Source organism: Taurulus bubalis (assembly GCF_910589615.1).
Source record: "Taurulus bubalis genome assembly, chromosome: 21".
NCBI lineage: Eukaryota > Metazoa > Chordata > Actinopteri > Perciformes > Cottidae > Taurulus > Taurulus bubalis.
Window position 1 is genome coordinate 9,758,379 of NC_136609.1, and position 25,113 is coordinate 9,783,491.

The window sequence follows — 25,113 nt, forward strand, 5'->3', positions numbered from 1 at the left end:
CAATGAGCGATTCCGTCCACGGACTCTCCTCCCCTCTGTCCTTGTCTCCTCAGCTCTTCCCCGAGGCGCAACACGCTCTTCTCTCCTCTCGTTTTGTTTTAAGTCACTTCATTCCAATGCCGCGCAGCAACCGGGTGAGGTTTTTTTTTCTCTTCTTTCCTCACCCTACCTTCCTCTCCCTCCCCCCCATCTGGGCCAGCAAAGTCCTACAGGGGACGTATGTGGTGTCTGTCTTCATCCCCACAGCTTGTCTCTGGCCTACGGGCAAACTGCAGAGTGTGATCTGTCTGCAGGTTGATAGAAATCTCCCATTCTGCTCCTCGCTCGCTCTTCAAAGCTCGTCACCGGTCTGTGTTCGAGGTAAAGAAGGGGAGCTTCAGCGGGGTCCTGAGCGAGTGAGTGAGTGTCACACTTTAACGTCTTACCAAAGGAAAAGGACTTGTGGATAATGCACCTTCAACATCCTCTTTAAATCTCGATTTCTTTACTCTTAAACTTTTTTGGAAAGATGAAAGAAAACTCAACTACAGATGCACCAAACGCTGGATGACGAATCCCAGCCCCTCCCCCAACCCCCCCGTAAACCCTCAATAGTGCGGTGCCGTGTGCACAAACACTGAAGAATTTGAGAGAAGCCACCAAAAGGAATGGCATAAAAGAAGAAGAAGAATTTGATTGTATGGCAGTAAGGTTGTTTTTATGTTCCTCAAATTCAAAACTGCCGTTCAAACAAAATTGTTCAGTGTGAAAACGAGGCGTTTATTCCCCGTCTCGCTGAGGGTGCTCTTGAGAAAGGGTTCTCTTACGTGGGAGAAGAGCAAAAATAAGAAAACAGAAATCATCGGATACTATGCAAATAAGAACACATCTTGGATACAAAACAAAAGCAAGAGAACATCTGTTCTTCCATCGCCTCCTTCTCGAGGCCCCAATGACTTTGAGTTATTATTCCCTTTAATGCTCGTATTGTCTTTATCCAGAGAAGGAAAAGAGAAAATGGATCAAATTACAGTTTTTGCTGGATGAAGATGAGGAATTTCAACAGATGGAGGACGCAAACTCAGTGGAACCTTGTAAGACATTACACTGAAAGGCAGACATTGAACAGGCGGCTTAAGGCCAGACAAATCCAGACACTACTTTTTTCTTTTGCTGCATACAAACAAACCGCTGCGGATGAACGGGACCCCTTTTTAAAGCGCTCACACCGGAGGGTCTGGAGCCGCATCAAAGTATCTGAAGGTCAAGCGCTTCAGCCTCACGACGTCTGCAGCAGGCCGTCGGAGGGCATGAGGCGCTGGACTGACTCATCAAAAGCCTCGCTGGCGGTGGCGGCGTCAACCCCCACATCCACAAATCTGTTACTGTAAGGAAGGGGGGTGCGGGGGAAACAGAAGGCTGAATAACCTGTGCTGTAGATGACACACACACACACACACACACACACACACACACACACGTGACTCGGCAGAACCAGAGGGAGGGCTGCTGGAAGATGTGATTTGGCCCCAAGAGGTACTTTTTGGGGGCATCGTACAAAACCTGGAGGGGGAAGAATGAAGCCAAACACACACACACACATGCACACACTCAGAGGGGCCTTCGGATGTTATTTCAGTGAACAGTGGGGAGGCAAACAAACCCCCACAGAGGGGGTGGGAGGGAGGACACGGCTCCAGTAAATATGCAACACCCCACGGCCACACACACCGACGCACACATGGAACAGGTTTAACATGCATGTTGATTGCAGTGACGAGACGCCCACACGTGCAGGTTTCCCCCTTTTCTGGAAGTCCATGATTTGATTTGGCAGTTTAATTAACACGGAACCTAATATTCCAGTTTCCAGTCCGAATGCGCGCTTTCTGTAGCGCATGTCGGACGAAGCCGGCCCATCCCACGTTTTGTCATATGCCTGAAGAGGGCTATAAATCGTCCAGTTCCAAAAATGTTTCTGGCTAATAGCCACTTAGACAAATCAAATACTCTCTCGGGCCGCACAACATGTTTATTTCCTCTGTGTCTGTCCACTCGGAGCCAGTGACATCAGCGCGTTTCCGGGAGCGTCTAAGTCATTCTCCCTTTTTGAAATGTGCGCTGACGGATGAAACGGTCTGCGTGGAGACGTAGCAACTACCTGTTACACCTTCACCTGGGAGGATTACACCACAAACACACATCCTGTATGTAAGAAGGCCTTTCCAAGGTCAAGAGTTGAGACCTAAACCAACACTAACAATGAAGACAATTACCAGCAGATTGGCCTATTACCAAAATAGACTGCATTCCAGTCTGAGTGTGCGTAACCTTTGGTCCCTCGTGTATGTGTGTGTGTATGTGTGTGTGTACCATCTGCTGCTAACGAGCTCCGAGTGAGCAGGGTCCAGGTGTGGGAGTGTTTAGTGTACACTGGGGGGCAAGTGAGCCTCCGGTTTGAGATCCACGCTGCGCCTCCTAATGCAGCATAATCTCGTGTGCCGCCGGTTTAGAGGTGCTTTGACCTTTTGCGAGATTTGGTTGGTTATTAGTTGGCAACTATGCCGACAAGGAATATTGGCAATTTGTTAAATATTTCAGTTGGAAGGAAGACGCTCAAGCTCCGTTCCTACTGGAAGAAATACCCTCTGACATGAGGATGTTGTCTGAGAGGGAGAGGTGACAACCGGCATCATGAAATCAAGGTTTTGGACAATTGTTATAATTTATGAACATGCAAAACATATCATTACAATGCTCTCCTTTGAAGCCACCAGACTCCAGTCAGACAACCGGTGTTTCACCTCCAAACACGTTTCATTCATTAGAAGCTAATTACAACTTGATTTGTCTTTCCACGGCTCCAACAATCAATTGGTTGAAATAAAAACCCTTAATTCATCGCGTTAGATGCGAAAAAACATGACAAAAAAAACACAAATCTTACAAGCGACCAGACAGTCATTTTTCATTCAGACTTGACAGAAACTCATTAAAACCGTTTTTTATTTTACCGTCTTTCCAACAATCTCCGAAATGATCATATAAACAACAGAAGTAGCCATCGTAACATTTTCACATTTAACTGCTCGCAATCGGAGAAGAGTCCATTGACGATTCCGCCTCGTGGTGCCAGTGGGATGCATGGCGTAGGGGGTCCGAGGTTGCTAACAGGCAGAGGCTCCACACTGAGACGCAGGCTTAATTATCCTCCAAGATGGAGGGGGGGATGGAAGAGGAGTAGATAGCAGTACAGGAGGCTAATTATGCCGTTTGGCAAGAGACAACGCGGGAAAAAGCGGTTTGGGAAAAAAGGCAAATCTGAGCATCTCAGTCGCGGGATGAAATCTCAGGCATCGAGTCAAAGCACTTGGACTCTCAGTTGATGGTTTATTGTATATGGGAGCATCGCAAGTTTACAGCAAAGCCAAAAGTGCTTCAGGAAAATTCATTTCCTGAGCTCCGGCAATACTTTCTGATGAATGCGACAGCTGTGCTGCTAGAGTTGATTGGTGTGTGTCAAAGCACGGCTTTCTAATTTGGAAAAATGGGAAAGTGACTTCTCTTTTTTTCTCATTCACTCACACACGTGCCAAGCATTTTGCCGGAGCGTTTGTCAGCTGCTGAATTGCGGCAATGACTCAACACAATTATACACTTTATAAGAGATTGTTCCCGATATGTTGAAGCTCATTTTCGCTTTCCCTCGTGACGAACGTCTTAAAAGCAGCCGGAAGATCTGCTGATTGGCAGGTTTGGGTGTTGATTACGCTCAAAAGTCTTTTCAGCTTTGCGATTATCTTTTTCATTTTTTCCCCCCACATGAGAAATAGGACATTCCCAATCGTGTGTGTGTGTGTGTGTTGTGGTCTGGGATGGAGTCCAGAGAGAATCTGGCTTTCTCTCAGCTACTGTCTGCATTATCCTCTGATAATAACCACTTGCACATGCCACATATACAGTATGTGTGTGTGTATATATATATATATATATATATATATATATATATATATATATATATTGTAGATGCACGCACACATATGATGTCACCGGGTTCGGGGCGAGGACGTGAGGCAATAGCAAAGTGTCGTCGCCCTCCACCTCCGGAGCTGTGAAGACGAGGCGTCTTTTCCTCAGAAGTCCGACTGCTTGCATTTTCTCTCTAACCTGGATGAATTTCATATTGCTTTTTTTTTTTTTTTTTTTTTTTTACCAGTTGCCATGGTGAGAGTAAGACTTGTTTTGTGTGTTTGTTTGTGTTTGTGTGTGAGCGCGGCGTAGCAGTGTTTTCAAAGCGCATCATCTGGCACTAAAGCTGGCTCTTCTAATTTGGGGAAATAGGCTTCCGCTTGAAAAGCATCCATATGACAGCCATATTATATGTGTGTGTGTGTGTGTGTGTGTCAGTTAATAAGGGAAACAACCAGACCTATGGCTCCAGGCTATTATGCTAATACAATCAATGGAGTTTCACTCATTTTTTTTCCTGTCCAAACACACATTTCCTCCCCTCCTCCTCCTCATCCTCTTCCCCTCGCCCTCCTCCATACTCAGAAGATGTATTGTGCGTCGTTCGGCGCACACAGGAGGTCCTCCACCTGAGTCCCATCTCCTTGCTGAGACTAATGTCCCCTTTACTTCACATTATGCGGCCCTTTGCATAATGGCCCCTACCTAACGCACACACGCACCACCATCCAAAGATGGAGCGCTCGCTTCCCGACATCATATTAAACCCCCGACTACCCCAATATTTACACACACATGTACACACACACACAGGCACAAAGCCACATTAGTCCTTGCCTCTGATGTGCTTTCACTTCCTGGCTCCCATTCAGAGACATTAGAGCTCCATGCTAATGATATCTGGTAATGCTCCGCTGCCGCATTGACATGCACAATGAGTTTGAGCTCGTACGTTTGTGCAAAAACACGGAGACGGACCACGGAGTCATTTACACTCTCCTATAGTGCGCCACGTGCGTGCGTTCAATTCTGTGCACGTGGGCGTCGCTTGGATCAAACACATCGCTGTTTACCTCTCTAGATTCGTGCGTCCGTCAGACCGTCAGACCTGTGATTGCTTGTTTATGCTTGCACATGTTTTTGGTGCGTTTGGCCAACGCGTCGGCGCTCGCGTGTGTGTGTGTGTGTGTGTGTGTGTGTGTGTGTACACAATACGCCACAGCGTCGGTTGGTGTGTTCAACCAATAAAATGTCCACTGAGTAAACAAGCCCGTGTTTGTATGTGGAAACCCAGATTGCAGGTAATTGAAACTGTATGCCCCTCCCCCCCCTTGTGTCGTCGTAACCTGACACCGTGTCCACAGTTTGACGCCACGTCTTTGTCCTCCACCGCGCGAGGCCCGTAATCCGCAGTTGTTTGCCGACAGACGGACAGACGCAAACAGCTTCCAGATCTGTCCGCCACCAGCGTGGACGTGGCTCCCGGTCCATCACTTCCTCGTGTGCGCAGATGAAAAGCGCGAACAATCCTCTGCACCCGCCCCCAAAAAACAACCCACAATGCAATTTATCTTCGTATGACTGGTGTATTTGCATGAACCGAACCCGCACATGTTCATCGGAGGGACGCTTGCATGTGGTTGCATGTGTTTGTGTTGCCACATGTGGGGCATTCCATGTTTAGCTTCTTCCTCTTTTTTTTTCACTGAAACCACAAGCTTTGAATACATGATGTACGTCCACCGAGTTGGATGTGAAATATCGCTGTGGTTAAACATATAGCCTGAGGATGCATGTGTTCTGCATCAATAGCTTTAGAATCTGCAAACAGCTTCACACATTTTTGGTTTGTCATCTAACTGACGGAGATGTGAGTTCGGCGTCTTGCTCGAGGGCATTTTTTGACTGTTGGGTGACTGAACCGTGGGATTTATTTTTTTTGTCCACATGCTTACCGTCCGTTTCCTTGTCTCTCCTCACCAGATGGCACCCAGAGGTGCTGACTCTCGACCCGCGCCCCGCTACGAAGAGGTGGACCGGCTGTACCCCACACACCCCAGGTGAGACCGTGTGTGTGTGTGTGTGTGTGTGTTTTATTCCTCAGTGCAGGAAATTAAGGGATAACTTCTTACCACTCCCTCCCTTTGTGTCTCCATCACTCTCTCATACACACACACACACACACACACACACACACACACACACGGCACAAACTAATCCTCTTTGGAGCTTATAATTAAATCTGGAGTGTTTGCCTTGGGAGTGTCTACTCATCCCAGGAATAGGAGTGTTCAGCTCTCCAGAGAGCAAGGCCCAGGCGGGATCTCTCTCACACACACACACACACACACACACACACACACACACACACACACACACACACACACACACACACGGAGGATGGTTTGCTCTTAAAATGAAATTATAACCTCTAGTGTGGGTTAAATGGAACTGCACATGTTTCTTTCTATTTGCTTAATGTCAAATTATGCACATGCACATTTCCCAGCAGGGCCGCACCACGCATACATCAGTCCAACCACGCCGGAGCATTACCTGTGTGTGTGTGTGTGTGTGTGTGTGTGTGTGTGTGTGTGTGTGTGTGTGTGTGCCATCTCTGTGGCGTTAGCCGTGCCCCGGCAAGCCAAGTGGAGCGGCGTGGCGCGGTGGAAAGTGAGAGGAGGAAAATGAGGCAACGAGGGGGGGAGGGGGATGGGAGAGGAGGAGAGTGCGAAAAAGAGAACAGTCATTTCACGGGTTATTGCCCCTCCTGATATGACAGGCACCAGGGAGCGCAGACATCGGCACCGGCTCAGGACGAGACACACTGAGAATCTGTGGGGGAGAGAGGGAGAGACACGGCCCGGCAGCAGGGAGACAGAGAGACTGGCCAAGTGCAACTGTGGAGACGAACCCTAAAAGGAGACAGACAGGCCGACGGAGACTCGCGTGACCTTTTTAAGAGCTCAAACTATACTTAGGTTCGTATACGGTAAAAAGAAGTTGCGGCGTCCACTTATCAACATTTTCCCCCGGAATAATATCAAAGCAGGTCCGAAAAATTGAGGATCCTCTGATGCCCGTCAGACTGGCAGGGAGTGAAAGTCGCGTTCTGCATTTTGTTGCTGATATGAGTCGACAGCAAAAATTGATAATCTATTAATCGTTGGAATCTTTTTTTCAAGAAAGAGACCAGACTTGAGGATGAGCTGCCTCTTAACATCATCAAGTGTGGTCCGCGTTCTCGTCCGACAACGTTAACCCTTTCCACAGTGTGTTCTCAGGTCATGAAAAGGTAATCGGGACACTTTTGGTCAGCGGTTAAACTCAAGGCCAATGGACTTCATCATATGTTTATATACGACGAGGCAGGAAGATTATAAGTCAAGTTCAAATAATGTTCATTACCTCAAGAAATCTCCTCATTGTTATTTCACTGCGTTCATCTCCTCTTTGAAGTATTTTTAGGCCCAGGACCTAGAGGATATCCTTCGTTTGAAATGCATAATGCTACAGTTAACATGCTTCTGGGGACATTTGCCTCCGCAGAGCAAGAGCAAAGAAACGGCAGGAGGAAAAGTGCCAGATAGAGTTTTAACAGGATTCAGAGTCGTTTGTTTGTGTTCTTGTTTCTGATGTTCCTGTAAAGATAAATCACGACTCCTCAGTCCCCCTCAAAAAAACCTCCTCTGACTCCCCCAGCATAAGTACAGAGGCAAGAGGAGGAGACGCAAATCTTTTCTGGGATTCTTTTCCCTTTTTTTTCTTCTCATCGAGGGGAGGAAAAAAAAAACCGGAGAGAAAGAGCGAGCAGACACAGCAGTGAATTGAATGCATTTTTCAAAGTGGAGCTGAACTTTGTGCAAAATCCCCCCGGGGGCCGCCATTATTGAAAGCCATTTCCTCTCAAAATGAGTGCGGCTCCACCATTGGCCTGGCTCTCATTAGCATACATTTGGCCTGCCTTTGTGTGGAGCCGGCTGGGGCTGCAGCTGGAGGGGTGGGAGTGAAGGAGGTGTGTGTGTGTGTGTGTGTGTGTGTGTGTGTGTCTGTGTGTGTGTGTGGATGGATAGTACAGGAGATTTTTCAAAGCACCTCACAGATGGGAGCAAATGGAGAGTGAGGAGAGGAGAGGTATGAGTCAGAAGGATGGGGATGGAATCGAGGCTGAATCAAAGCAGGCAGACATTTAAATATTTCACTTTCAGTGTTGCAAAGCGTGAACATGTTCATTCCTATTTCAGCTACAAGTATGGTCTATTGTGTTTTATATATCTTTGAGGGGTGTCTGTGTGTGTGTGTGTAGCTTTAAGCAACACAGTATATTCCACTTTTCTCACAGTCGACCAAAAACGAGTCCGCCACGCTCTCTCCGGTATCGGGGAAACATTTCTCATCCCGATCCAAAGTGCAGTTGTACCGTCAAGTCGAGAGTTTCTTTGAACCTGAAGGAGCGGATGACGAAGTGGCGGTGGACAGAAAGAAGAGCACCTCTGCCTGGGAGCTGCAGACTGTGAGAGAGGATTTGGAACGAGGGCTGGAAGTGGCGGCGTGGAGAGGTTTGCCTCCAGGGAGGGTGATAGTGCTATTTTGGCTCTAACCTCCCTCTCCGTCGGCCATTAACGCCGGGGTGCAGCTCAGCCTGCTGAGGCTCCACGCTCGGGGACACACACACACACACACACACACAGACACACAAGGGCCATATGGAGAATATTAACATCATTACCAATTCAAAGCAGCGGGTCACGGACCCAGCGACCCAGCCCCGGGTTATCCAATCAAGAGCGGCCCCTGACCCACTCCCCCAGCTCAAAAGGTGATTGGATTAAGCGGGCCGGGTTGGCGCGGAAACGTCGCTGGCCGGGGCTGATAATTGGCCGATTGATGTGAAGCCGATGGCCAGTGAGTCAGAGAGAGCCTCGACCCCGGAGGACGAAGCTGGCCTCGCGAAGCTGCCGTCACATCTGGACAGTGGAGGCGACCCACTGTGGTCCTGCTTGGGTTTCGGTTCCCTTTTGGACCCGGTCGCCTCTTTTTGGGCGTGCGTTTGCTTCGCCATCAGTCATTTTGAGCAGCCTCTCCGGTTCGTAATTGTTGGAGTGAGCGCTCGGTTCTTATCAAGCGCCCTCGGCCCCGTCCTTAAGAACCAGAGGGGTTGTCCTCAGCAGGGGAAGTGTCCCCTTTAAGGACTCTCGTCTGACCTCCCGTTAAAGTGCACACACTTCGACCCACTTCCCCGTCTTACAGCCACTTGGTTTTCTCCAGCACGTCTCAGCACATTTGACCCCCTGGGCAGTGTCTGCTCAGGCTATAATGAGCCACGTCCAGACCGGACACACAGAGTATCCCCTGAGTGAAAGCAATGTGTTGATTAGAGTAGGATGAATAAGTAGCGAAAGATGAGAGGAATGTTACAAATGAAAAAACCTTCTAAAATGCTCTTATTTCGTCACTTATTTCTACTCCTCCCTCGCACGCCTCGCTTGTATTTATTGCAAACGGCCCGTTATTATTTCAGCGCAGTAACATCGTTTGGAGCTCTCGATGAATCCGGATGGCTTTTTCAAGGTCAGGGGAGAAGTGATATTTTCTCTGCACTCTCCAGCATCTTTATTAAAAACCGATTGCGCTTCGTTTTTTTTTTTATTATCAGTGATCAAGTGTTTCCCCGCCCGCTGCTGTCCAGCTGTCGAATGGCTCACTTTAAACTCGCCAAACTCAGTTAGACTTATTGTCTCCGAAACTCATTTCATTCCCCGGGTCCCGGGGAGTCTTTCGCCGCAGTCGTTTTTCCGCATTTGCCCCGTAACAGCTGCTGTCGTCTTCTACGTGATTGGTTTAAACGGTCACGTGACCCCACCCCCCCCGCCCCCTGTTATTTTATTGTTAAATAAGCAACCCAAGAGCATCTGAAGCGATGTGCGGATTATTTTTGTTTGATTTCCCGAGAGGCGGCCTGACCCTTTTCTTATTCGAGGGCCCTTTTATGAAGGAACAGGGTGCCGGTGTGCTGTGTGTCCAGCTAACGGTGTTTGCGCTCAGACACAGCAAAGCGTAATGGAATCAGAAATGAAAAGGCTTCGGCCGGCTGAGGCACCAGTGGCTCTACCTGTTTACAATAACTCCTCTTTCTCTGATTCCATCAATCCTTTTTTTTGTCTGCACTTTTTGTGCATCGCTTCTGGTTATATCCCTTCGTATCTCGTCTCCGTCTCTCGTCTCTTCCGTGTGTGAGAGGCTGTGTGTGTGTGTGTGTGTGTGTGTGTGTGTTGGAGAGACGGAATCTCCGCTTCATAAATAAAACAAAACGTACACACTCGGCGCTCTCCATGAGCTCAGCGAGAAATTCAAAGACCGTCATGTTCAAGTCGGCGTGACATTCAGTCGGCAAATACAGACGGACGGGCAGCTCTGTGGAAGAGGAGTCAGCAAGAATTCAAACGCTCTCCTCCAGAATCGAACAGAATGGAGCAGAAAAGGCCGACGGTGAACTTGGCTTGAACTGCCAGGAATCTGAGAAATTGAATATGATTTGTGGCGAGCCTTAAAAGTTTCTGCATTTCCCCATCTGTTCCCGTCATTAACTGTTGCTGCTTTTTCCCATGAAGCACGTCTCCAATTACGCGCCTGTTGTCGCAGTACTGTCCAAGAAGTGAACCCGACCTTTGACCTCCGTGGCAAAGTGCTTTCGCTCGCAGTCGTTCGAATCCACCCTGGATGAGAGCAGCAGTTTTACTAATGTAACTCATTAGAATCATATTGAACAACCGCTTATTGATAGCCGTCCGAAGCATGACATCACTCGGGATGATGAATGAGTCATTCGACGCCAGCTTCACCAGAGAGTACCTCTGCTTAGTGGCTGTTTGCCGTCACTCCTCGCCTTCTCATTTCCAAACCCGAAGCTCCCACTTTGCAGCCGGAGCCCGCTGCCTCCGACACATTACACATCCCCTCGTCCCCGCTCGGTATATGGTAGCAGGGGAGTGTAAACACGGGGCCCATTTAGATGAGGCACGTGCGTCTAGGTGAGAGCCAATTTCCACTGCTGTTGTTGACATAGCCCTGGTTTGATTAGCAGAGCTGCCTCGGCGGGGCCGGGGCCGGGGCCGGACCGGCTAATGGTTCCCTCTGCTGCCGAGCCAGCCGGGCCTGCTCTGTGTCTCTAGCACTCAGCTAGCACAGCCATTAGCGCTATGACTAAGGGTGTGTGTGTGTGTGTGTGTGTGTGTGTGGGGTTGGGACAAGGATGAATTTGGAGAATGTGGAGAATGCATCATCCACTAATGAATATGCCAACTTGCTAAACATACTGTATTACATCTTTTAAATAAACATTTTTTATAATAATTGATGACCATGTTTTGGCCTCAGCTTCTCATCTAGAAACCACCGACAGCGGTTTCACTACATTAAAATAAACGGATGCATTTCCAGCTACTTTTTTTTATTATTATTATTTTCCTGCAACGCCGCTGGACACGTGAAACATTTTACCCAGAAAAGAGTGTGCGGACATGCATATGGATGGATGTGTGTGTGTGTGTGTGTGGGGGGGAAGAGTGTTTGGCAGTGATGTGCAGCAGCTGTTTGTTTTTTTTCTTCTCCTGCAGAGCAAATTAATGCATTTTGCATGCAACGCGTGTCTGTTCCTCATCAGTCGAGCAACAGGTGAGCACAGAGCTGACAGATGTGCGTACATGTGCATACGTTTTGCATCTGTGTCTTCTCACATGAATTAATTACGTGTGCAAATGTAATTTAAGTGAATGCAGTTCAGTGTTTAAGCGTTGCCGCTCAAATTTTAAGTGTGTGTGTGTGTGAGAGAGAACAAAGGGAGATAAACATACATAGAAACATCCTTAAACTTTCCTCCAAACAGCGCAGACTTCCAGGCATCTGTTTGTGGCCTTCGTGCTGCACCATATTGGGAAAGTAGTTTATTGTTCTGCTATTCGCGTGCACCTGTTTTTGGTCAACATCATCTTTCCTGTTGCCAAAACGTGTTTTTCCTCCCGTTCTTTGGTCATTTTCAAGTCGTGGTCGATTCTTTATTTTGTTTAACGCATTGATCAAGAATGGTTGTGACTGGTGGTTCTCTGAGCACGCAGAGCCTGCGAACTTCAAGAGACTTCTCTTGTCGAGTTAATCAGGGGAAATGAAAACCCCTGATTAAATCCCTGAAAAAAAAGTTTTTCCGAGCAGCAAAAAAAGTCGCAGCATGAGGCGTTTGAGTGAATCTACGAAACGCTATACAATGTACACAACATCTATGTACATATATCTATAATGAGCAAAGATTTTTACCTTGCTGTATACAACTGTGTCTTCATTTTATAAACAGTTTGCTTATGACTTTTATAGCTCCTTTTGCTCTTCACTGTAATATATAGAATTTATGTATTCATTAGTTTATCATGTTTCGCCCCACACTTCTGTAAAGTAATGGAAATATGATAATATAAGAGAAAAAACAAGATTTGGAGAACAACGTCTACAAAATTGCTCTACTTTTGAACACTTTTTTTCTTAATATGATTTAGTAAATCTTCCCCGGGATGTTATCTGCGGAGTCCCGCATTTCTAACTACTCTGAAATCTGGCCTGTTTTTTCTTTAGATACAAACACATTTACATAAAATGTTAAAAAATCCGAGCATGCATATCCCTTGACCTTTCTGAAATATAAAATGTGGGAACACACAAAGCTGTTTTTTGTGTGCAAGTCTGACAGAGACATGGGTGTTTTCCAGCTGTTTGGGACCGGGGGTATTGGGGGGACCAGCCTGGTGAGTGTGGGGGTCTAATGGGCAGTTGGGAGGGGGGGTAACTAATTTCCGCCTTCCGTTTCCTAGAGGCAGGTGCAAGGTATCCCCCATGCCACCGCCATACACACACACATTCTTCACTGTCATAAGGGAGAAGCTACACACACATACACACACTCATGGTCCCAGATGGATGTGCACGCTCACACACATCCCTCCCTTTTCGCTGTTGTAATCACGCACACTCCCGACCCGCATCCGCAAACACGCAACGCGAGCCTGCATGTAATATTCCGGCGGCGCCGCGCTCTCGGAGGGCGGCCGGGAGCGCGCTACATGGCGCTGATGTCCTCCAAGTGTGAGTCACTCAATGTATTACACGGTGTGTCATTACAGCGCTCCACTCTCGCTGCGCCCCGCGGTTCACATCACACCCTGCTCCACCGCTCCAGATGGACCTCAGAGGGACTGACGAGTGTCTACATCTGTCCTCTCCTTCATTATTCTGCCTTTACGCCGTCTCCTTTTCCCGTTTCCTCGTTTTTTGGGGGGTTTATGTCATACCTACCGTCACTGTCTGTGTCTACACCGCTGCAAATAGCCACTTTGTTTACGATATTACATATTTGATAATAACATGGAGAGAAATAGCAACCAACCAAGAACCAATTCCTTTTTTTTTGTGCTTTTCTGACATTGATTCAAACCTCTTTGTTTCTTTCCACATCACATGGAAACATCTCATTTGCATTTGATTTCATTTTTTTTTTATTTTATTTTTGTGTGCGTAAAAGTGTCTCGACAGCCGAGCGAACACACACCTACTGTCTGCACGTCTCTCGTTGTCAGAAGCTCTTTTCAAGCTAGATTAGCGGAGCTCTTTTAATTGTCACTGCTGACGCCAAGCGGCATTGTGTTTTCGGCATGTTTGGCATGAAAATCAAAAGCTCTGGAGGGAATTTCCACCCTGTCCTGAAACTGTTACTCACTTGCTGTGATGTGACTGGGAGACCAATGCTCAATATATTTTACATCAAGTTTAATAATCAGAGGAAGTCTAAAGTCACTTCATTTTTGGTGTAAATGTTTGTATTTCTTTTCCTTTCCCACGCTTCCTCTCTTCCGCATACTCGACTGATGCTCGGATGAAGTCACGCACGATTCCAAGTAAACACTCTGACACTTGGCATATACAAACGCAACTGTGCGCTCTTCCTCTCTTGCTCGCCGAGGCGCACACACACTTTTTATTTGGATCTGCTACGTTAAATTCTAATTCATGTCGGGCGTTCGACGCGGTCTGAGAACACTTGAGGTTAGCGGCGCCCTGCGGACTGAACCCGTTCATTCTTCTCCACCCGGCTGAAGCCAGCTGCGTGACCCGGGGATGGGGGACTCTCTGTGGGTCACTGGGACCCCCTTAATCCCCCAGCTGCTTGACCGCACACACAGATAGACAAATGCTATGAACCACAATATGTCAGGGATTCCCCTGTGTTTGCTTCTGTACAATGGTGCGACAATAATATCGCAAATGATATATTTTGATGAAATAAAGGTTAAATCATTAAAAATAAAAGGATACTCACTGACCCCTCTCTGAAGAAACATAAGTGCTCCCATATGAGCAGACAAAAGGCAACCCAAGCACAGCCACTGGTGCGGTTCTGCGAGGCCGTTTCATGCCGGGGTCAAAGGTCATCCAGACCTGTGTGCCACGCCGCCACAGGAATGTACCCTACTTAATTAATCCCAGAGTCATTCCGAAAATTGAACAAAAACGTAATGTTAAACCGGTGCGTTTGGTTCATTTGACTAATTATTATTGAATAATTAGGAACATTTGTTAATTAGTTTGAACAGATGAGTCCGTCTGTGATTGTCTATCAAAGTTACGACACTAGACCTTCAATTTTTCCTGCAACGTTCCTCCGTAAATCACATTTTAATTTGTTTTATCTCCAAATTACAACTTTGCCCTCGTTGTTACCTCTGAGAAGCCAAAAATAGCGGCGTGCGCGAGTGGGGATAGCAAGAGGACAGGTCGGAGAGGAAGATGAATATTGAGGTGGAAAAAGATGTGGAAATTGAAGATCTCGAGGGGGGGGGGGGGGATAAGGAGAGTGATGAGAGAAGAATGGGGAAGCCGGCGGAGGTTCCTGCCTGTTTGGGTGGCCCTGAGACGGGTTGAGGACCCAGGTGCTGCCCCTCCCTCTACCCCTATATCCCTCCATCCTTTCTTTCCTTTCCTCGTTGCCTCCCCTGGTGGCCTTTGCCGTTTAATCTGGATTAATGAGGAGGTTGACCTTCGTCTCTCTTCTTCTCTCCGCCGCTTGTTTCGCTCCTCGGCGAGCTTTACGTGGAGGGATATGCCGTTCTCACCCAGACCCCCTCCACATCTGCTGCTGTCTCCTCACATCATAACTCTATATGAACTCTCTCTCTCTGCTCTCTTTTTTGTATGTTTCCTTCCCTTATCTCCAGCAATGTCATGCATGTGTGTGTATGTGTGCGGCTCCGTCTCTGCTGACTGACAAGGCTGTGCTGTTTTTTCTTGGGACCACCTGTGTTTCCTGCCCCCTCCCCCCCCAACCCCACCAACCCCTCCCCGCTCTGTTTGGGTGGTCAGGCCATGAAGCACACTCCACTGATATGTGGGACACACATATATAGAAATCCACGTCAGCACAGTCCACGAATATCCTCCAGGGAAGTCCTCTTATGCACAAGCTGTGTGCGACCTAATCTGTGGTGAGTGAGTCATTCTAATTGGCCAGTCAACAGGTGCTGAGCTCCACTCATGGGACTGGACAGAGGAGACGCAGGGATACGATTGCAGGACAAGGGAGAGGCTCAGCTCAAGGCTTCTGTATAATAAGTACAGTGGGAGCCATTGTTTTGAAGGGTGGGAAGTAAATGTCCAAATCTGATCTGCAGCTCTCTGCTGCTGATTGACGTCGCTCAATAGTTTCAATAGAAACGGCTCAGATTGCACGAAAAGTCGTTTGCAATTTGTGCACATGAACTTGTAGAATACCTCGTGACTAATTATCCCCAAAAACAGGAGATGGAGGAAGAAATGATTGCAGCCAGACCGCTGCATGTGGATTGAGTGTAACCTTTACTTCTATATATGGCCAAAACGAGGTGGCGATGTGGCTCCTGTAGTGCCCAAAGTGATCATTTACGATGTTGACAGGGCTCATTGTAGATCACCACTTTTATAAATAGGAGCGTTTCCCTTACAGCTCGGCCGAAGAAGACCTGACTTTTAGATTTGCTTACTTGCGAGACATGCGTGTCACTCGGCACTGGAAACAGCACATAAGATGGAAAACATTCAAATGGGTCTGAAAGGTGAGCAGCCCCCTCTCTCTCTCTCTCTCTCTCTCTCTCTCTCTCTCTCTCTCTCTCTCTCTCTCTCTCTCTCTCTTTCTCTTACCTTCTCTCCAGTTCCCCCTCTTCCTCAGTCTCTCTCCTTCCGTCTCCCCGAGGCCCGCGTGTCGCCTTACCCAAGGGTTTAGCCCCTAATCACCCAGAGCTAGTAGGAGGGAACCGGAGACTTCCAGCTGGCTGCCTCGTTACTGCAGCAGACCCCATGGGACACACACATTCCTGCACACTCCAGCTAAACACACACACACACAACCTCATATATGCTTACCAAGGCATTTGCTGTTATCTCTTGGCATCTCTCCATCCACCCCCCCCACAACTCGATCCTGCCAAGGCCGCGGCCTCACCACGTAAACTGAATAACAGGAGGGGGCTTACTGCAAGGGAGGCCAAATCTCTGGCACGTCCTCTCCTCCAAACCAGTTTAAACCAGTGTTAAATATCGTCTTCCTCTGTGCACTGAAGCATACATAAATAGGCTATATATATATATATATGTGTGTGTGTGTGTGTGTGTGTGCCTGTTCTGATTTTTCTAATCTTTCAGGAGGGATCCATATGATTACCCCACCCACTCCAGACCCGGGCCAAGAGAACCAGCCTACCCCGGCCCCTACCTTGACCCTACAGCCTCCAGGCGCGCGCAGCTCCCCCAGACGGGCACGCAGTCCCATCAGGCGGCCGACAACCAGCGCTACTACCCCCCGCCGTCCGGCGCGGGACAGCAGCACCGCGCAGCAGTAAGGCAGGACGTTCCCCCGTCTCCCACCGCGGGCCGCAGGGGGCGGCACTACTACGAAGCCGTCGGAGGGCGGGGAGACGGCCACCGGCAGGCCAGCCCGGGCCGCTACATCGGCCCGGAGAGTTACCCCGACAGCAGGGAGCGCTACACCAGCCCCGACCGCTACGGCTACGGGGACGAAAGACAACCCGACCCCAGGCGGAAGAACCCCCTGATTGGTGCGGTGTAAAAAAAAAAGAATATAAATAACTCCAAATTCATGCATTTCCAGATTTGTGAAACCTAATATCAGCTGTCTGGGCTACTAGTGTGGATAAGTGAGATTTGGCAATATTAACTTATCTGATCAGGAACCCTGAAAGCTTTAAGTGACAAGCTGGGAGGCTAAAATAAGGCTTATTGTCACAACCATCTGGTCATAACTCTCTCCACAGGCCAAGACGGATTTAACAAGCGGTGTGTGTGTGTGTGTGTGCGTGGGTACATGTTTGCAACCGCGTGTGTATACACGCAAGTGTGCCGATGTTTATATCGACATTATTCTGGCAGTTTTTATGATGTAGAATTGAAATTAAATTAATGATAAAGATCTATAGAGTAAACTCAGTACATATTTAGTGTATAGAATCGACTCGTTTTCCAGCATTTTGCACAAGCTGACCTAACTGAAGGAAATAAAGAACCTTAACCAGCCGGGAGACACAGGACGTTGAAGTGGACAAACAGGAAAAGGAAGCAACTCCCCTTCAAAGTACTTGTCCTTGAGGTTTCGTCTCTCGGACTTCCTTTCCATCCGGCTATAACACTTAGATATTTGTACTTTTGCCTTTTGATTATTTGGATGTGGACGTGGCTGATATATTTACTGAATGTGTCAGATGTATAAATGCCTTGCATATGAATTTACTTGTGATATTTTGGTGGTGTTTCTAATGAAAATGTATAAATGTTGATCCGCACACAGATTATAAAAGTGTTCTGTGAATCCTCACACATGGTGCAGCTAATAAAGAGCTTAATAAAATAGTTTTATCTTTTGACATGTCACTGCTTTCAATCACTGCACTGATTTGATTCAAACAGGCTATCCAATGAATGCATGATTTTTCTTTTTTATATATATATATATATATTTTGCATTAAACGTTTTGAATATTCTCTCTCCGAGCACCACCAAATCATTTCACCCATTTATCCAGACTATGCATATTTCAAATATCCAGTCAAACTACCACAACACCATGAGCCATCCCTTTTAAAAATTCATTAAAAATATTCGGCTTCATTTCTCTGAGCACAATCTTTAGATAAATTTGCCCTGTGAGATGACTGATAAGAGTAGCCAGCGTTCTGATAATGACTGAATCATATTCAACAATTAGAGGCCGGGAAATCTCCACTAGAAAATGATTACTGCCCAATTTGCTCTCAGAAATGAAGATGGCACTGATTGGTGAAATTAGACGTTAAAAGGGGAATAATTAGAGTGTGGAGACGGCTTTTTCTATCAGTTAGTGTTTAATTAGCGCCGAGGCCAACAAGGACCGGGCCTCTGCTGATCCGCCTGTTCCTCAACTGGAATACCCTTCCACATTTTAAGCAAATTAACTCTTTCCCCAGACGGAGCGAATGCACACATCCAGGACCCCCGACCTGCTCCAGGGGCGGCAGGAGCCGTCTGAGTAACGCTGTAAACACACGCTTATTATAACCGTTCTATTCCTATAGTCCCTTTCAGGCCGCCGTCACGAAGCAAGCTGGATAAACAACCAAAGGTAAACGCACAGCAGCTGCCTGCTGACCATCCTGTGATGACCAAATGTCTTGCCGCCGCGTTGAATTCATCAAACACGTGCAACGACGCAGAGCCGCCGGGTTTTCACACTCGTAAAGAGACTTAGTGCATTAACAGTCACGTGCACTGTTGCCTCACCGCTACTAAAGGCTTACGATAATGGCATTATGCGATGGTAATGCAGTGGCAAACATGGAACGCTCTTTTTCAGCTGATTAAAACATTATGGGCTGTTGTGTTGAGCTGTAACATTTCTTTTAAAACCAGTTCCTCCTCACAACAACATACATTTGACCAGAAATTAATCTTTACTAAAGGTCCACTTACTTTCTTTTTCCTCTTGTTTCACACACTGACAACGGAGCTTCTTTCTCTAACAACTCCAGAAAAAAGTACTCAGAAGGCCTCGAGTTGTGTTGTTTTTCAAGGTCAAGAATGGACTTCCCCGCTCAACACGTTCCACTAAAAGTAAAGGGGCTTATAGACGAACCTTAAAGGGGCGTATCATGCTCATCTTCAGGGTGTTGCTTATATTTGGGGTTTCTACTAAAACGTGTACATGCTTTAATGTTCAAAAAACACATTCTTTATCTGAACATACCTGTGTGTACACTCTGGTGGAAACACTCCGTTTTAGCGCCTGTCTCTTTAAGCCACTGAGAGTTCCAATACCCAAACTATACCTCAACATTTAGTGCATGTGACATAGGAAGAGGGGCCGAATCTTTGTGATTCTTTGCGCATGTTATTCTGATTTTAGCAGCCCACAAAAGAAAAATCTGCTCATCTTATTTCACAGTTTGTGGGTTGGTGGACACCCCAGATACCCAAATGTGTTTACTAATATGCCCCCTTTAACCTCACCATTAAGGAGGTATCTCCAGCCAGCTCCACCTTATCTCACTCTCGCTGAGGGCAAAACAACTTCCAGCACTTAAGTTGTCTGTTCACTGTACTTTAAAGAATAGCTGCGCAGTAAACAGCCTCCTTCAAGTGCTTGTGGTCAGTTTGCTGCCAAAGACAATAAACAACAGCAACGGAACATCCTCGCATTAACTGCATTTAACGGCCATTAAACAAAAGCTGTTGGGATTGCTCGGCTGCAACACACATCTTCTGCAGTGTGTGTGTCCTTTTGTTCACGCTCTTTTGGAAGAGATGCTTCAGTTTCAATCCCATAACACACACACACACTCACCCTGGACGCGGTCATGGCCGCTGATGCACTGACAGACATATTTTCATGCCTCACATCAGCGACTTTTCCTCTCCTCACATGATATCAAGGACCCTCACTCCTAAAAAAAAAGAAGCTATTTGTCTCTTCTCTTCCCTTCCGATTCTGCTGGGCCGTTTCTTTTTGAAAAGTCACTTCCTTTCTTTTTTGCATTTTTCTTTCTTTTTTGTGTGTGTGTGTGTGTGAATTAATTTGACACCTCATAAGCCTTCTTGTCGCACTTTCCTGAAAAAGTAAAAATGCAGAAGCACATGCTGTTCCCCGCGGTCGATTGTCATGAACCACGGGTTGTGGGAGTATTCCCCGGTTATGTTCTCTTAGCATTACCTATTCTGCCCGCGCCCCTGTCGAACACCTTAGCTTGTTAGCATGTGTCAATCAAAAGCCTAGTCGGGGGAGGGCAAAGCGGAGGTGCTGGAACAGTTATCTCTCTCTCACACATGCTCCCAAAAAGAGATACTGTAGTTGGAGAGAGTGTGGGGACTTCACCCCCTCATCGGGCAGAATAAAGGAGTGGGTGAAGGCCCGCGGTGACCTCGGCCTGCGCTCGCCCTCCCCCCACCCTCTCCCGCTTTCATCCTCTTCATTAAAGGCACATTCCACCGCATTAGCCCGCTGTCCTTCTGTCCTTCACCTGCTGCCATTCGTTTCAATTCAGCCCTCGTTACGGCATCGCGGTCTCGGGAATGGAGCCGAGCGGAGCTCCTCATTTAATTATACAGTTCATTAGAAAGCCGGCCCGCCCCGCTCCTCTCAGGGCTGAGGCAGGCCATGGGAATAGCTGGTGGCTAATGTGCAGTTTAAACGGCCTGAATATGGAGATTGGCGGAGTTATGGATTACCGTTACCCGTTAGCCTGCCCTTCACCCACCTCATTCGCTTTTATGTCTTCCGTGTAGCCTTTTGATACAGTATCACTCAAGTTGGAGTGTGTGCGCTTTCAGCCAGGGTGTTTGTTTGATATTGTTCACGAGCTGTGAAATTGAATTTCCACAGTTGGGCTGATATTGGAAATAATTTCATATCCTGTGCAATATTCTTGCTTGGTTTCCCCTTGCGCTGTGTTTAAGACATCCATTTTTACTTAATGTCTTTTTTTTTTGCCGAGTCGACACACAGAAACGCCGCTAATTTAGGGCGTTATTTGGCCCACGACGAGCAGCGCCCGGCCGTGCCAAGCAGGCCCCACCGTCTTCTACGCCAGCCGTCGCCATGGCAACGGGGGCCGCCGCTCCCCCCACCCTCTTCCGGAGCTGATGACATCGTCGCGGCAACAATGAAAGGTTCATATATCCCATTATGGGGAAGAGCGGGATTATTCTCCTTTTCTTTTTGCGGCCGGATCGATGAGCGCCTCATGTACTGTCAAATCCACCATCAAACCAGGTCCCTTTGTTCTTGTCCTATATGGGGGGCATGCAGCTGGAATGCCATCTGCATTACATTGAGCTCAGTGTGGTAAGCTCTTGTGGGTTCAGCCAGTTAGCATAAATACAGAGCAATATTCTGTAAGCTGCACACAGCATTCCTTCTTCTGCTTTTTGAGCTGCTTTTTTTCATACATTTGAAATAAGAAATTATTTGTGGATGCAACATGAGCTTGAGAACCACCGAATGGTTTGTCTGCCAGTTCCCCGCCGGCTCCCCACTGAATTGAACAAGCTGCATTGTGTGTTTGCTTCCTGTGCTGCAGAGGCTCAGGCTGGTGAGATTCCTCTTGTCCAAACCCTCCAGAAGCCTCTCTTCATGCATCTCCCCAGAGCCTCCCCCCACTGCCTCCAATGAAAAACACCCCAAAAAAGTGCTGTGCGCTCTGGTGCTAACCCAAGGCTAGCAGCATGGATCAGCGGGTTGTGATGTGGCCAGCAACAGCTGAAGTCCGTGACCCCTGGACCCCATCCATCAGGCTTTCAGCACCCGCCCCGGCCTCTGACTCGCACAAAACCTCCGCCAAGGAATGGAGGCACGCAACGGGGGAACTGCATGAATGTCGGGGAGACACTGGAACCGCAAAAAAATTATATGTCGACACTTTGTCCAGCGCTTGGTATGCACACGGTACAAAGCGGCGTGCGAGTTCGGGCGCAGCGCTGTGGCTGTGTATGCGAATATCTAGCTGTGAAGGTTCCCAGAGTTCAGAAGCTGCCAAGCTGCGGTTTCCTGTCGGTCATATGCTTTGCTTTTGAAGTTTTTACTCTTACTTTTACACGTCTCTCCTGACACAGCAGCACATCCGCAGCGCTCTAACCTCCGTGCGTGTGTGTGTGTGTGTGTGTGTGTGTGTGTGTGTGTGTGTGTGTGTGTGTGTGTGTGTGTGTGTGTGTGTGTGTGTGTGTGTGTCAGAGGCTCAGCTGACCGCCTGGCAGTCACTGTGAAATTGCCGCCCTTCTCGTGCAGATGCCAGGTGTTTTGCTTGGCAGTGCGGGGGTGCTGGGGGTGAGCTTGTGCCAGGAGTGTTGGGTTGCTGTGAGCGGCAGGGAAAGGATGGGGTTATATGTCGCGTGTCCCTGTTAGCCCGGTGAGCGAGCCGCCGCAAGGTCCAAGAGGAATTAGAGACTGCTTAGTTTCCGTATGGGCTTGAAAAAGCACTGGTGAAGAGTTATGTTGGTGTTTGGGCCATGCATTCACTTTTTTTGCAGAGTTAGAAGAGCAGATTGATACCACTTATATATTTGTCTGATAAATATGAAGCTACTGCCATCAGCCGGTTAGCTTAGCTTAGCACAAAGACTGGAAACAGTTGGAAACAGCTAACTTGGCTCTAGCTAAAGTGACAAAAATCGGTCTACCATCTCCTTTAAAGCTCCTTTATTCACATATTATATCTTGTTAGTCTTGTTTTTTTGGGTATTTCTTGGTCGGGTGCAGTCACTTCCTGTAGCCTTAGCCCTTTAATGTCCTCCATGATGATGGGGACAGTCCTGCTCTTTCTGTGTGTTATATGTGATGTGTTGGACTTTCATTCTATAAATTGCACGTCCGTCAATGCAACTTTAGCTGACAGGCAGGTCATTTGACTTCCGGCCTCGTTTTCATGTTGCACTGGTCCGTTCCAACGTGGATTAGACGGGGGCGAACACAAAGTGGAGCCTCATTGGAAAGTCTCCGTCGCAGCCAGCAGTGTAATCCATCCACGCATTCCTTCCAGAGAATGCCAAACAGCTCGCTGAAAATGAGCTGAGGACCCGACTCCATTAGATCTCCGCTCTGTCTCCAGGCTTTCTATCTTTCAAAAACACACACACACACACCTCGTACTGTAGCTGTGAGCGACACACACACACACACACACTCTGCGGCTGCCACCAGCTTCATTAGTGCTAAGAAATGTCCTGCTCGTTAAGGCGAGGCAATTACTGGCTAATTGAGAAGCTCTCTGCAGTGAAGACAAACTTGTGCTTCTCTTATCCCACACACACACACACACACACACACACACAAACGTGAGCATTTTGACCAGTTTTACGCATCTGGATTCCACCTCGAGCTCATTTGGACTGAGCTGCAGCCCGACGGAGATAAGGAGCAAAGCACATGGAGAAGTTTCCCTCTTTCTTTTTTGTGACGCAAGAAAAATGAAAACAACGACGCATTATTCCTTTTTGCATAATTGTTTTATTTATTATGTATGTTTTGCCGTTTGCTGAGACAGCTCAGAGCTTCTTCTGCAGAGACGACGTCGCGATGCACAAAGAAAAAGGCATAGTAGGGAGTTTCACTGAGTCATTTCAGTGCGCCTTCCCCTTCATTATGCCTCCTTCCTAGACATAACAGTCAAACTGCCACAACTACACATTTTGCGCACACGCAAACACACGTTCCCAACTGCCTGCCCTTCTCACTCGGCGGCTTGACTTTCCATGCCTCCGTCTGTGTGCTTCTCTCCTCCGTCTCCTCTTTCCATTCTGTCACTCCTCGCCCCCTCCACCCCAACCAATTCTTTGCAGTCCACAGATAAGCTCCATGATAGGGAGGAAATGAGAATGACACACACACACACAGCCTGATTAATCTCCTTCACAAGTTGCTTTGATAAAGAAAAAAAAACTGCAGATGAGACATGCAAAGGAGATTCATTATTCATGCGTCGATGCTGATGCTGACTTTGTCCTACAGGGGGCAGAGTCCTTGTTACCCCGCTGCACTTGTGTGACCTCTTCTCTGATTTATAAGCACATTCCCTGGCATGGCCTCGCGCTCGCAGTGTACTGTCGCCTTGAGTGATCAACAATCTTTCCCCAACAAAAAAAAAAAAAACCCAGATGCAGCCAGAGTTCAGCAAATACACCACACACACACACACACACACACACACACTTTATGGATTTCCCCTGTAAACATCAGAGATATGTGACCTGCTCGCTCTGACCACCCTCTGAGAGAGAGTGTTTTTATAACACGCCTTATCTCAGCCCACCCCACTTCAGAGGGTGAAGGACGGGTACGGGGCGGGGGGGAGCTGAGCCGGGGATTCCCTGTGTGTTCTGCTTAATTCTCCAAGCTAGCTCACACACACACACACACACACACACACACACACACACACACACACACACACACGTATGGAGTTACCCTGGAGTGGGTGAAGGCCTATGGATGTCCGTGAGGGACAGTCACATCCTATTCCTCATTTCGACTGGAGAGAAAAATGGCCCTTTATAAGTCTCCTTCTGTGTGTGGGTGGGTGTGTGTGTGGGTGTGTGGGGGTGGGTGTGTGCGTGTATGTGTGTGGCAGGAGATATGTGAGTCAGTTAAGCAGGATTGACAGTGGGGAGCGTGTGGACAGGCCGCGTACACGTGACAGATCTTCTCTGGTGCCGACAAGCTGAATCCTTGAAGTCTTTCTATATGAATCCCTTCATAGTATTGAGTTTTTAAAAAGCATAATATGGAGCTAGGTGACTTGTTGGCCCACTTCAAACGTCCACAAGGGCTCAGGGCTGTCCCGCTGTGACTTGGCAAGTGTTTGAGGGCTCTGCGGTCGACTCGTTGAGCCCTTGATGCTCACTAGTTCTTAAGATAGCAACTCTACAGATGGCGCTCCAGGGGACGAGCCCACAATGCATGAGATTAAAAAGAGTGGAATTTAGTCGGCGAGAAGAACAGAAATGGTCCGCTCTCCCCGGTAGTTTCACAAAGTGCAATCGGCCGCGTTTAAAGATTCATCACATCACCAGAACAGTTTATGTCCCCGTGTCCCAAGCGGCCCGCTCTCTAACACGAC

At 47.8% G+C, this 25,113-nt stretch overlaps 1 protein-coding gene across 1 annotated transcript in view; it reads left to right on the forward strand.

Moving 5' to 3' along the window:
• Window positions 1–17,902, forward strand: part of LOC306753021 (partitioning defective 3 homolog B-like) — a gene marked incomplete at its 5' end in the record, with an annotated part of 107,229 nt that extends 89,327 nt beyond the window's left edge. The window contains 2 exons of the mRNA XM_079236852.1: window positions 5,932–6,008; window positions 16,663–17,902. Coding sequence (XP_079092978.1) covers window positions 5,932–6,008; window positions 16,663–17,086 — 501 coding nt within the window. The 3' untranslated portion in view covers window positions 17,087–17,902. The remainder of the gene's footprint in view (window positions 1–5,931; window positions 6,009–16,662) is intronic.
• Window positions 17,903–25,113: the final 7,211 nt, after the last annotated feature.